The sequence below is a fragment of the Andrena cerasifolii genome, chromosome 14 (assembly GCF_050908995.1).
Source record: "Andrena cerasifolii isolate SP2316 chromosome 14, iyAndCera1_principal, whole genome shotgun sequence".
Lineage (NCBI taxonomy): Eukaryota > Metazoa > Arthropoda > Insecta > Hymenoptera > Andrenidae > Andrena > Andrena cerasifolii.
This window is the reverse complement of record NC_135131.1, coordinates 603,212-616,477: the sequence shown is the minus strand read 5'-3', so window position 1 is coordinate 616,477 and position 13,266 is coordinate 603,212. Positions and strand designations below refer to the sequence as shown.

General features: G+C 37.2%; 2 protein-coding genes across 2 annotated transcripts in view; one reads left to right on the top strand and one right to left on the bottom strand.

Annotated features, from left to right (window-relative positions):
• LOC143376213 (uncharacterized) overlaps positions 1–13,011 on the top strand; it is a 233,057-nt gene extending 220,046 nt beyond the window's left edge. Inside the window, exon 7 of the transcript XR_013087044.1 lies at positions 12,998–13,011. The gene's annotated coding sequence lies outside the window, so the exon portion shown is untranslated. The remainder of the gene's footprint in view (positions 1–12,997) is intronic.
• Positions 6,684–10,513, bottom strand: LOC143376267 (leucine-rich repeat-containing protein 47). The gene is made up of 4 exons (XM_076826395.1): positions 9,857–10,513; positions 9,279–9,755; positions 8,851–9,178; positions 6,684–7,165 (listed from the first exon to the last, which is right to left on the bottom strand). Exons 1-4 carry the CDS (start codon positions 10,443–10,445, stop codon positions 6,964–6,966), a joined length of 1,596 nt encoding a protein of 531 aa, XP_076682510.1. The 5' UTR covers positions 10,446–10,513; the 3' UTR covers positions 6,684–6,963.
• Positions 13,012–13,266: the final 255 nt, after the last annotated feature.

The window sequence follows — 13,266 nt, the reverse complement described above, 5'->3', positions numbered from 1 at the left end:
TGGATTCCATCCATAGGGTGTTCGCAACACTGCTCCCCCCTCTGGAGAAGCGGTCGTCCCGACCGCTGCAGCCTCGTTGTCTCCTGCAACCGTACCCTGGTCCGGAAGAGTGGGAAGGATGCTGTGTGGCCTCTTTCGACCGTCGCCTCGGCATTTGCCTTCACGTCGAGGGGAAAATCATTCCAAAAACCCTGGGCAAGGCGTGTGTCCTTCTTTCTTGAACGGGTTTCGTCTTCTTCGACGGCGCATCTTCTTCTTGGGTAGAGACGGGCGGGGAAATTCCTGTCGTCCAGCTGTCGGGACCTCTGATCCCCCACATGTCTCGCCCTCTCTTTCTCCGTTCTCATCCAGCTTCTCTTCGGTGCCTCTTCCTTGTGCCGGTTCCCTCGGCGACCCTTCGGTCCAGCTGGGGGTGTCGGGGCAGCTACAGTCCCTCGTTTATCGGTGTCGTACTTGTGTCCTTTATTTTTACAGTATCGACATTCGACTTGTTGTGTTTGACGCCACGCGGGATTACGCAGCGTTTCTCGGGACCCGGTATTATACGAAGATGGCCTTGAACTGGTATTATATCGCGGCGCGGAGTTTTTCTTCCGGCAGTCCTGAACCGTGTGTCCTACCTTACGACAATGATCGCAATATTTAGACTGCCAACTAATTTGCGTTATTTGTCCAACTGGGCATTTACTGCTACACTCAGTAGCTGAGTGCCTGTACTCGAAACAATTAGTGCACTGCGCGGAGTGCGATAGTCCTTCTGCGAACTTATTTCTCCTTACATTCTCCTGACATTCAGCTTCGGCTTTGATAGCGGAGCTAATGGCTGTACCAAGGTCGGCGAATTCGTCTGTTCGCATTCGTGCGTAGATTTCTGGTTTTAACCCCATTAAAAAGGCTTTAATTGAATTCGTTTCTGCGGATTTGTTGTATTACGCGACGTGTAAAGGAACCTCTATTTCATTACAATATCTTAATAGTAGGAGAATTCCGGTGACTCGACTGCTATAATCTACAGTGGCTTCATTCGGCAACTGAGCAATTTTTGACATTTCTCCATACAACTGGATTGAAGAATGTAATGGGGCGAAACGAGAGCTGAGAACTTTAATTACTTCTTCTATAGTATTATAATCGCCGTTAAGTATGACTCGAGAGGCTTGCCCGGACAACTTACATTTGATTAACTGTACTAAACCGTATTCGGCATTCGGCGCGATCATATTTTTCGCGTTCCTACAGCATTTTGAGAATTGGTGAATAGTAATATTTCGCCCGTCAAAGGCTGGAACCGTGTCTGCAGCATCGCGAATTCGGGTATGCGGTTGGCGTGCATTTTCCTGATTTAATTGTAACTGCTGCAGTTCCTCTACAACTGCGTCTACCTGAGGGGTGTTTGTAGCCATAATTTCACTTTTAATACGCCTGACTTAGTAACGAAAGAAGGAGTCTTGTTCTTCTCTAGGAGGGTTTATCTCCCTTGCCACACGTTTTGCGGTTATAAAGCAACTAATTATCCCACCGCTGTCACCAAAATTTTACTACCTGTAACGTTCTAGAACGGGTCGTGCCGTTTGTCACAGGAGATTCCACGAATAGAGCGGTTACTCGTGGAATTGTGGGATTGGTTCGGGTGGCGTGAGATAAAGAAATGAATTTCAAGAAATGAGAGTCCTTCTTTACCATAAAATAACAAAAGTAGTTTATTCAAAATAAAGGGTTTGACGCATTGTCGGATCTGAACATATATTACGACACGGTGTCGTGGGAATTTGATTATAAATTGATCGAACGATTGACAATTGCGTAATGACGTATCGGTAACTACATTATTTAATCACTAATCGCGACACTTACATTTGTACAATAATTACTTATTGAATATACTAATGGTGTTCACTTGTAAATCGAATAGATTTGTTAACCCATCTTTTACCCAGCGATCCTTATAATATTAGTAGCACTCACCCACTGATACAACTTTACCGCTCGAGTTGTATCAAACTTTAATTAAGAGTTACGAGGCATTACTAACATTTCCTGTGACTGCCTGATTTCGCATCAGGTTCGTTCACCTCCAACACTAAAACAAGGAATCTTTACCAACCCAGTGGCTCCCCGATTTCGCATCGGGTTCGTCCACGTTTTAACCCTCCTACGGCTCCTTGATTTCGCGTCAGGTTCGTCCGTATCCAACAACTCCCTGATTTCGCATTAGGATCGTCTGTAAATCTACCAACTTCCGAACAACTCCCTGATTTCGCATCGGGTTCGTTCACGACGTTTCACCCTCCTGCGGCTCCCTGATTTCGAATCAGGTTCGTCCGCGCTTGACTCCATTCCTAGAGGCTCCCTGATTTCGCATCAGGTTCGTCCTCGCCGTCAATAATCCTAGCGGCTCCCTGATTTCGCATCAGGTTCGTCAGCGCACCTAACTAATAAATTCATAAACCGTATTCCTTGGAAAATACCCCTCTCGCCAGCCTCTCACGTTGCCGCAGCCCCGGCTTGTAACAAATGTAGTCTGGTAAACTTGGCCAGGGTAACTCTGTTTCCGCCAAAATGCTAAAATATTTACAACGCGAGTGCTAAGTAGCGCAATATACGCGGCTGCTGACTGTTAGTGGCGCGCGAAATTCATACCTATATATCACCAGACCTATATTCTACAATTATTTGTTAAAAATTGTGTCGTGGCGAGCTTTACAACACTATAATTTTTAAAATCCATTTTAGCAACATTTCGTTTTTCAATCTTTCTTAGCGTTTGAATAATACTTTTTCATATTTTCCAGCGCTAGCCCCGTTATTGCACCCAACCGTTCTCATTAAGGGGACATTCTACTCTCTCGGTCGTAAAATCCGCCACTTTTCGGTGATGGTGGTTATAATGAAATAAACACTTAACGTTTTCGAATTTCTGTGGGTATATTCTACCACTCTTGAAATACAAGAAACATTTGTTTACATAAATATTTCGTAGTGAAGTTGGCGGCTTTAGAATTGTTGGCGGTTGAAATTTCGGACGACTGGATCATCGGAAATAAAAAAACCAAACATATTTCTAATTCGCAGGAGTATGGTTATCTCACTTTCCACGAAAGAACAATTTTGAACCAAAATTACTAAAATGGCGGTCGATCAAAGTTGAAAGTACCGAAAAGGGCATTTCTTTTCTGTTCAATCGATATAAAATGTGGGAAAATATTTAAAAAATCTTAAGATATTTGTAGTTAGCAAGATAGCCATACTCCTGCAAATTAAAAATATGTTTGGTTTTTTTGTATCCGATGGTTCAGTCGTCCGAAATTTCAACCACCAGCAATTCTGAAAACGTACTTCACTGCGAAATATTTAAGTAAACAAGTAAAATAAACAAACAACAAAAATATTTCTTGTATTTCAAGAGTGGTACAATATACCCCCCGAAATTCGAAAACGTTAAGTGTGTATTTCGTTATAAAAACCATCACCAAAAAGTGGCGGATTTTGCGACTGGGAGAGTAGAATGTCCCCTTAACCGCCCAAGATTTTCTTAAAATTTGTGTGAAACGCCAATCTTTTAACTACCGTTACGTGCCTAGTAAGAGAGACTCCGAATTACTACCTGAAACGGCTAAACAACACTTCTGCCTGCCATACGTTCAGCACCATAAACGTTGCAACGAAAACAGAGCCATAAAGCATTCGAGTCACTGGTATTCATCAATCCTTAGGTTATTCCTATCCACGAGCTTTCCTACTTTCACTTTTTTACCCATTAACTCTGTTCGCCTACTTCCTTACTCCGTCCAAACTTCTTCACAGCATAGGCATAGACAATAAAGAAGAAAACCCAATAACACACAGACCACACTCAACGTTCTTCCACAAAATTTCCACTTCTCGACATAATATTAACAGTAAAGAATGTATGAAACGTTAAAAACTATTGTTTTAATTTCAATTAGTAATTCAGTTTGTGAGTGCCTGCTAGCATCACCGAATATAAGGGTGAGGCCGAGGGCGGATGACCCCACGCTGTACGGCCTTCGATGGTTTATGACTGGGACTTAGGCTGCGGGTGTTCCCGAATGGGGGTGCATGAGATTAAAAAGTCCTGGCGTCATGCAATGGCTAACGACAGTTTTGGGTTTTCTAAGTATCGGGTGTCGAAGGATTGCTTGTTTTAATGAAGAGATGGTTTAGATATGGCAAGCGGCCTGACGCCGTATTGCCAAAGAATAGGGACTCTGTTTCTGGAGGATCTGGCCACGTGAATGGGGAAGGCTATGCCCTTTGGTAAGAGATCTGTGATAGACCGCTCAGTCCTTACCCCAGAACTGCCTTGGAGCGAGCTTCTTTACGACCCTTATAAAGTCGTTTCTAACATGCAAGTAAATTATGCGTCATTAAAATCATGCACAACTCATTAATTGTAACTAAGTAGTTGCTATCGATGCGAAACTCTGGTTAAGAACATCGCAATACAGAGCTAATATTCTAGGCCGTACAATCGACGGTATTGTCAATATTGCAGTTGAAAGTGTAGACACTCGTACCTGACCGTGTTAAGACCTCGGACCCTTAAAGGTCGAGTTTACTAGCCGTGGTCGGCGGCGGCGGCTGGCGGCGGTCCCACTAGCGCAACGAAGACACAGATGCATACTTCTTCATTGCACTAGTGGGACCGCCGCCGACCGCGGCTAGGAAACTCGACCTTAGATTTAAATATTTTTTTATCAATTTAATCGGGAGAATGCAAGGAATCCATTGGTGTCACTTTCATATTGATACGATGAAAAATAAGGAAATTCCGTTTCTGTATAATCGATAACACGTCGCCGAGCAACTTCGCGCTGCAGATTAGACGAGTGAACGATACAATGTCGCTCGCCTCGAGGACCCGGCGGCTTCGAGCAAAGGCGCTTGAGGCCCGAGGGCCTCCGAGCCACGCCCAGAGTCATTTAAGCTTCTCCGCTACAAATACAAATGAAAGTGAGAAAATTGGCCGAAGCTACGGATGAATTCCCGTCGATTGAAAATATTATTTATGGCGCTTCAAATAATAAATAATTCTGGGAATTTTTATTTGCTGAGTTTCGAATAAATTTTCTGCCTTTTATTCGAATACAATTTTTTGCCCATCTCTGGCTGATTGGCATGGGAAGCAGGAGCAGATGAAAGAGAGGGAGAAGAAGGATCGTACGAACGAGAACAGTGAGACAGCGAACAGAACGTAAGGAAATCGAGCCATAGAACGTGTACCAGTAAAATTGTGTGTAATTAATAAAGATATATATTTGTTACCAAAAAAACACAATACTATCTCTTTTTTTTTTGAGTACCTGATTAACATAGATAATGTTTGTACCAAGAGTTTGTAGAAGCAACAAGATTATTCCTTTGTTTATACTAAGGAATTGACGAAAAGGACTGTTTACAGCAACTTAACTAATATTAAGTCCCAAACATATGAAATATGTGGGATATATTGGGATAAGGTAGGAAAAATGTTATTCCTTATATTAAGTACACTGGTGTAAAAAAACTGAGTACAAACTATAATATAGAATCTACAAGTTCTATAACAGAGACTTATGAAAAAGAAATAACGCAACAAAGAAAATAAATTGTTTTAATGTAATATATTTAAATTCGCTATTATTACTATTGAAACTTTTTTGCTAAATCATTATAAAAACAATGGATGAATTATACAAATGTGACACGTGTTCTTTGCAATGACACCATAATGCTGCAGAATGTACACAAAACGTGTTCTGTCATGATATCCATCAAGTTATTATACCTAAGTATAGTAAATTTACAAGATGCGGCAGTACTTAAATAACAAAAATGATAATCTACCCTCAAACCTTTTGATCTCATTCCCCCGTCATGACCAGTCATATTTCGGCGCCATGGTATACTTCAAACATTTGCGTATGTTGGAAAGTTGATAAAATTTTGGCAAATTTCTTTCTACCGTTAAAATATTATGGAATGAAACTATCACCGACTATCTTTACTAAACCGAACAGAAATGTCTCACTTGAATGATGCGTACTATGTACATAATTACATATTTGCATTGAGGTACACGAAACGAAATACAATATTTATGAAAACAGATGAGAATTTTTCACCGGTTTGCGACCATGAGACGATTCACGAACAACAGCGCCAATATTATCAGCAATCCATAAAATGGTGATTTTTCACTAATATTTGAACTTGCGGGTAATAACCACTATATCCTGTACAAGATAATCATACGAGCACAAGCGTGAAATATATAAAGCAAGCCATATATGTTTATCGTTAAATAGAATTGCATGATTTGTATTTTTCATGGTCGAACTTGCATATTCTTTTTGGAACACAACCAGTTACATGTATATTCCGCATTCAAATGAGAAATATGGTGATTTTCGTAAATGCCGTATATACCTTGTCGAATCTTATATTTTTTAGTATGTATAATATGTATACAGTCATTTGATCATGTTTTAATCACAAGTTTTTATTGTGCACTTCGTGTTCATATTTTATATAATGTTAGTTTTTAAATTTTTAGCGGTGGATTTTCATCTCACTGCATAAAATGTTTAAGGTCTACAAAATTCAAATGTAATTAAGTAGATTCTTTTATATTTTATTTTTACTTTACTAATATTTATAAGGTTAGAGAAACAGTATTGTCGTTATGTATAGCATTACGTTTTTAGTACAAAAATAGTGCCTCATAAACAATATAAAATATACATTTACATATGGCAAAATGTTTTGTATAAACTATGTATTATATACACTGCATTTATAATATGTTTGAATGCTCTCATAAAGTCATAAAAAACATTGGTATGTTAACAATTGGTGCGTTAACAATTTGTACGTAAAGAAAATTCTAATGAAAATAAGACATTTAAAAAAAATACTGCTCAAAACAAAGTAAAAAACATTTAAACTACTCACAGTGGTTTACTATTCTCTCAATACAGTTATTAAATTCTCTGCAAAATTTAAATCTGCTCTTGAAGGATACAACAGTTTCATATTACCCTCTATATCAACTATTTTTACTTGTTCTACAACTAAATTGTGAAAGTCGGGAACACTTTCTTGTTCAGAAGGACATCCAAATCCAAGGGTGATTATCTCTTTTAAAACCTGGTCCAGTACGTTTCTGTTACAAAGAAAGATTATGCCATAGGTGGATAGATGATGGATGAATTGATGGTTAATACCAGTTCGTGTTAATACTAGTACAACATAGGGTAAATGTGCCTTATTTGGGCCCCTACCCAATAGTCAGACTTTTCGGAAATAAATTACTTAGAAATAAGAAATTAGGAATAAAATCTTATATATTTAAACGAAACAATGATCAGTGTACTCTCTCCTTCGAATATGGGAAGCTTCATGCCTTTAGCAATAAAAATATGAACTGGAGAAAGCTTTATTGTGTTGGCGATTGGATGGTTCACGACTGGTGAGTCAATTTGAATTAATTTAGTACTGCAGGTGACACTTGGAAATAGTGTATACCAACACTAATACGAAGTTTTTTATGTTCAAATTTTGAATACGCGATTAATAACATTCGAATGAACTTTTCGTAAAATTATAATTGCATTTAAACTTAGGTTAATAAGTATTTTTGAAGTGGTCGACTATTGGCATTCAAAATATAAAGGAAACCAATAGTCAGTCGCCCAGGCCGGCTGACTATTGGATATTGTTAAGAAATCGCCAATTTGAACCGTATTTATCAAACAAATAAAGCTCACTTTCCTGAATCATTCGTTTTTATTGTTTTCCGCCCAAATTAATGTAAAACCAGTGGTAGGTCGTCTAAAACACAAAACGGCTGACGACTAGACGATTGGTCTAGTACTCGGCCATTATAATTTAAACAATTAGAATTTTCAGAAAAAAAAATTTTTAATTTTGAGTACACACGTCATGAATTTCGAACCACTTAACATTCTGACGATTAACAATAACTATACTATAGGGTGGCAGATACATATATAACCTGATAGAAGAACCTGGCTGACTACTGGCATACAAAAGGCTGGAGTTAGGATTTTACTGGCTGACTACACAGTTCAACAAAATTTGACTTTTTTCGGACTTATAACATTCAATAGCTGTTTCTTATAGGTTTCTGTCCCCTGAAAACGAATCCGCAAACCGTTTGTCGCCATCACCCTCAGTCTTTGAGAAATTCGATTTTTTAAAAAACTGCAAATTTTCAACTTTGAACATCTTTTGTGTCGAAACGACGGTAATATTTATTCGGTTGCTTGTTGCGTCAAATTATTCTATGAACCCTCCCGAATACAACGATATAAGTTATTATTGCATTATGAACATTTAAATATGTTTAAACAACGATTAAAGGAAAAAGGACACCTGAAATGCATCCATTTTTGAAGATATCTTTAAATTTATTTCCAAAACTAAGGGTCTAGGAGGAAATATAATTATTCCACGAGATGCAGCAGGCATTTTTCCATCGGAAAGCATCAACAGAAGTGGTAAGTCACGTTTTGTTTTCAACACAGAAGCGAAATAGTTTGGCAAAACGCGCGGTGCCGACAGTGGTAGTCACGCGCGGTGCCGACAGTGGTAGTCACGCGCGTTAAGCGATTGAGTTACGCTGAGCGGCAGTGGATCGCGCGCCGCCGTTGACTTTATAGAATTTAACTGTGAATAACGCATTAAAAAAATAGTATATTAATAATAACAACTCGTAACGTGAATTTCCGCTTTCCCTTAAATGGCCGACTACTGGCACAGTTACCCTACTACAAACACAGAACGAGTGTAAAATAAGTAATAATTATTAACAAACTGTAATTTTACCTGCAAGTCTGATACGATATAGCACTGGTTACTTCTAACAACATTGTTTCGGTATTTACGGACATTTTTGTAATGTCGCTATTGGTTATTGGAGGAAATGATATAACTTGCTCTGAAGCATCCAATAAACATGGAAATAGAGGTTTACCTTCCAGTAGGTAAAGATACTTGTGAATACCAGAATAAACATTACGTTTCTTCTCTTTCCTCAAATTATCAGCTTCTGTTTGTAATTGTTGGAATAATGCTGCACCAGTGTAAATTTTATTACGCATTAGTGGTTTAATTTCTAATTCCATTGGTAGCATTGCTGTATATGTTAAGTCACCTAATAGTCATATTATACGTTATTACATATGATATTAATGAAATATATATTTGCGAGATATGACAGTAGTATTAATTATTTTAAATTCTGTTGTATTTACCAGAAGTGAGTAATTTTAAATCGTGCGTGGCAATAGTAGCTGCATTTCTTTTTTCGCATAATCCATCATGTAATTTCGTTTGAAGCTGAATGAATTTCTTAAAACTGTCATCTGTAAACTTCATATTTTTAACAATGCAAGCTGCAATGTAAGGTCGAATGTTTTTCACATGTTTTGTAATTTTAATTACTGGCGTATCGTTTGTTATTTTTAATACTTTTAACTTGTGTGTTAAAGTGTCTACTGTGTTGGCAACATTTTCAGATTCAGATAACTTTTGTGCTTTCTTTCCTTTCTTCGTTTTATTATTCAAACTAATAGAACCATTGCTTCTAGGACAATGTAACTTGACATATTCAACTATTTGTTTAGTACGACATTGATCGATCAACTTTGAAAGCCTTTTATCTGCCAATGTGTTTCCTTTTAAATGAAATTCCTTTAGTTTAACACAATCAGCAATTTCACCTGGCACAACTACAACATAAACTTTCATTGAAGTACATTTCTTAAACAAAATATAAATGGATGATGAAAGCAAACATGTAATAAATATTCTTATATGTAACAAACATTACCTGATATCAAATTGTCCGCTACATTTAATATTTTCAAAGATGGTAATAGACTTATTGTCACCGGAATTTCCTTTATTTGATTACCATTCACATAAATTTCAGAAAGATGAATTAGCTCCACATAACATACATCAGGAAAGGATACAAATTGATTATTCGATAAATTCAAAATGCTTAATTGAATATTATCGATTTGCTTAGGTAAAGATTTCAAAAGATTCGAGCTCAAATTCATTGTGATTAACTGTGGAAGATTTCCAATTTCTTCTGGCAAAGAAGCCAACTTATTCCTGGAGCAATCGAAAACCTTTAGCTTTTCTAATTTGTTAATAGTGCTAGGAATTTTCGAAATCGCATTCGAATGTAGTACTAAATTCGTGAGATTCTGTAATTTCTCAATTTCTTCCGGTACTTCTTGCAAACATGTTTGCGTTATGTTTAAATAGTTTAAATGTTGCAGGTTAAACAAAGACTTGTCGAAGCCCCTCCTTTCAATTAATTCAGAAATTGTTGGACCTGACAATACCAACTCGTGTTTGTTTTCTGCAGCAGCAGTCTTAATTACGTGCCACGAATTATCGAGCGTCATTACTATAAGTTTTAAGTAAATCTTTACCGATAGTAAAACAATATCATTTGCTTCGTGTGAAGGTTATTTGCCGGTGTTACGCTATCGCTTGAACGTGGCTGGGAATTTGCATGTAATCGATATGTACGCAGGAGCGAGATTTGAAACGGAGGACGAGGAAGACTTTATTGTCAGGACTCATAAATACGTAGAGAGTTTTTGAACGTGACCTTACAATGCTGGTAGCTGATGCTTGAACTCAGAAGGTGTGCGAGAACCGGGGATTGCATTCAGTAGCTTTCAAAACTACAGTTAGGCCAGGCGAAGATAATAAATAGTTTAACTTTTCGAAGGTTTCAAAACTTTTAACGTTTTGAAGGTTATTGAATACAATCACAAGCTCTCATACGTCTTCTGGATTAGAGTATAGCTGCAAAGTTAGCATTATAAGAACACGTTCGAAAAACATAGCAGTAAAAGCCTTTAAGAAATAACAATGCGCGCCACGTATTTGCTTCCTTTCTCATCTTCCGTTTCGATTCTGCCGTAAACCTTCTAGGGATGTGTTGTTCGCTTCGAAATTGAGTTCGTTGCGTTGGTTGCGATTCATACAGCGAGTGCATAGACGGTATTACCTGATTCGTAGAATTCCCTAGAATCCTCCAACTTCTAGCTCATAATGCGTGCAGCAAATGCAGTATAAAAGCATGTACCGTCAATACGCATATTACGCGCATGCGTATTTGTCGCTTTACGTGTGCTTATGTATTTCGAATTCGAATACTGCAAACAGGGGAAAGCAGGGTAATTCCGGCTCTATAAGGAAGAAACGCTATAAAATTTGAGCAACTTACACAGTTGCTAGTTTTTGTTATATGAATTGATAGTTTCAACTGTCTAGTTTTTATTAGTATGGCCGAGAAAGCATAAATTTACGTTTTAACAAAGTTGAAAGGAATAACACAAAAATTACGGAATTAACGTGGGGTAATTCCGGCCATGATTTTTCTTCATAAAAGAAGTGGGAAAACTGTTAAATTAATAAAAAAAATATTTTTTAGTTTTGAAATTAATTACTACACGAATCACAAATGTATTCTTCAGGTGTATTCCATTCTGAACATTCTTCATATGCCCATGGACCACATGCAAAGATTCAAATTTTAGTTTATTCTTTCTTAGTTTCCTTTTATCTCCATTTTGTGTTTTTTATGTGGAAGCGTGTTAAGAAATATTCCTGACTTCATTCTGTCAATGTTTTGCACCCATGGTGCATTGAAAATGGAATTATATTTCCAATAGTCATGTACCTAGATGGACATTCGTCACATGCTACAATGGCTCTAATTAATTTCTACGTGGAACATGAAATAGAACTTATTTCATTGTATCCCAATTCGACCCATATAACCCAGCCAATGGATGTTGCCTTATTTCGTCTACTGAACGAAGCTTGGAAAAAAGCTGTCACAGATTAGAGAATGGAAAATAGGTGGATAGCTGTAGCAAAATAAAACTTTGTACCAATTCTACAAACTGCCAACGAGCAGAGCTTTTTCAGCGCTCCACGGGCACCAACCCGCGTTCGCGTTTCAATTTCACCACCGAACTACGTAACACCGGGATATGCACTTCAGGCTGTGTTCCGAATCACGCATACTGCGCATAAACTGCAGAGAAAACCGTTCCATTTCAGTCTATACGCGCATTGGTGTCGTTGGTGGCACATAGGATTCCCTAGAATTCTCACACTTCTAGCGCATGAAGCGTGCAGTTTATGCGTGCATGCGTAATTGTCTCTTTACGCACGCTTTGAAAAACATGCACCAAATTATGTGGTCCTCTCCTCAAAGTGACAGAAAATGTAACCTACATATATGCTACATGACAATAAATGTTTATTAGATATTTCGTTTTTTTACGCTACATTTGTCAACTTTTTATAACTTAACATCCTTCCAAAATATTATTATTACGCCGCAAAACTTTATGAAATCGGGTATAAGATCAATGTCCGCATTTCTAATCATGTAAGAGTTCCGCTATCGTAAAAATACATTTTTATTATTTATTTGTGCATCAATCGACAAAAAACTTATTAGACGTAATATTTAACCTCCCCTTTACACATAAAACAAACAAGAAGTATTTTGAAAAACATTTTAACCTAATAATAGTCTATTTAATATCTAGTATAAAATGTCTATTTCTGCTCAGCGGAAATGCTCGCATTTCTGCTCACGATCGTGATCCATTCTCTGCTTACATATCCACGTGGTATAATTATATTTTGGATAACATAAATAAACAAAATTATGTAAAGGTTTCAATGCTAATTATTCACCATTCGGAGCTACATCAGCCAGTAAAAAAAAATCAAATGAACCAAAATTTTTAGAAATCTGGTGATGACATTGTATAATACTGATAATTTATCAGTAATCTTAATAAAGTAAGTCGTCTCAATAGTTTATAAATTGTTTTAATTGTTATTATGGCGTAATTTATTAAAATATTTAAAAATACATGATTTTTAATCAGTATTATAGTAAACTAAATCTAACAAGAAACAGTTTTATCGTAATATTATGTACAATACGTGTAAAAATCATGTCTTTTCAATTATTCAGATTAATTAATAAATTATAAAAAATTAAAACAATTTATAAATTAAAATAAAAGTCTTTAACCGTTGGTACCGAATACACTTCAATGCGTTCGCTGTTTGTTGCTCCTACATTCTTATCTCACATAAGCTTTCTACGTTTCAGTCAAACTGAAAATAACGCCTGATACTTTTCTTCTCTGCACCATTCTCGTTCTCTAGCTTCAGTCACTTTAA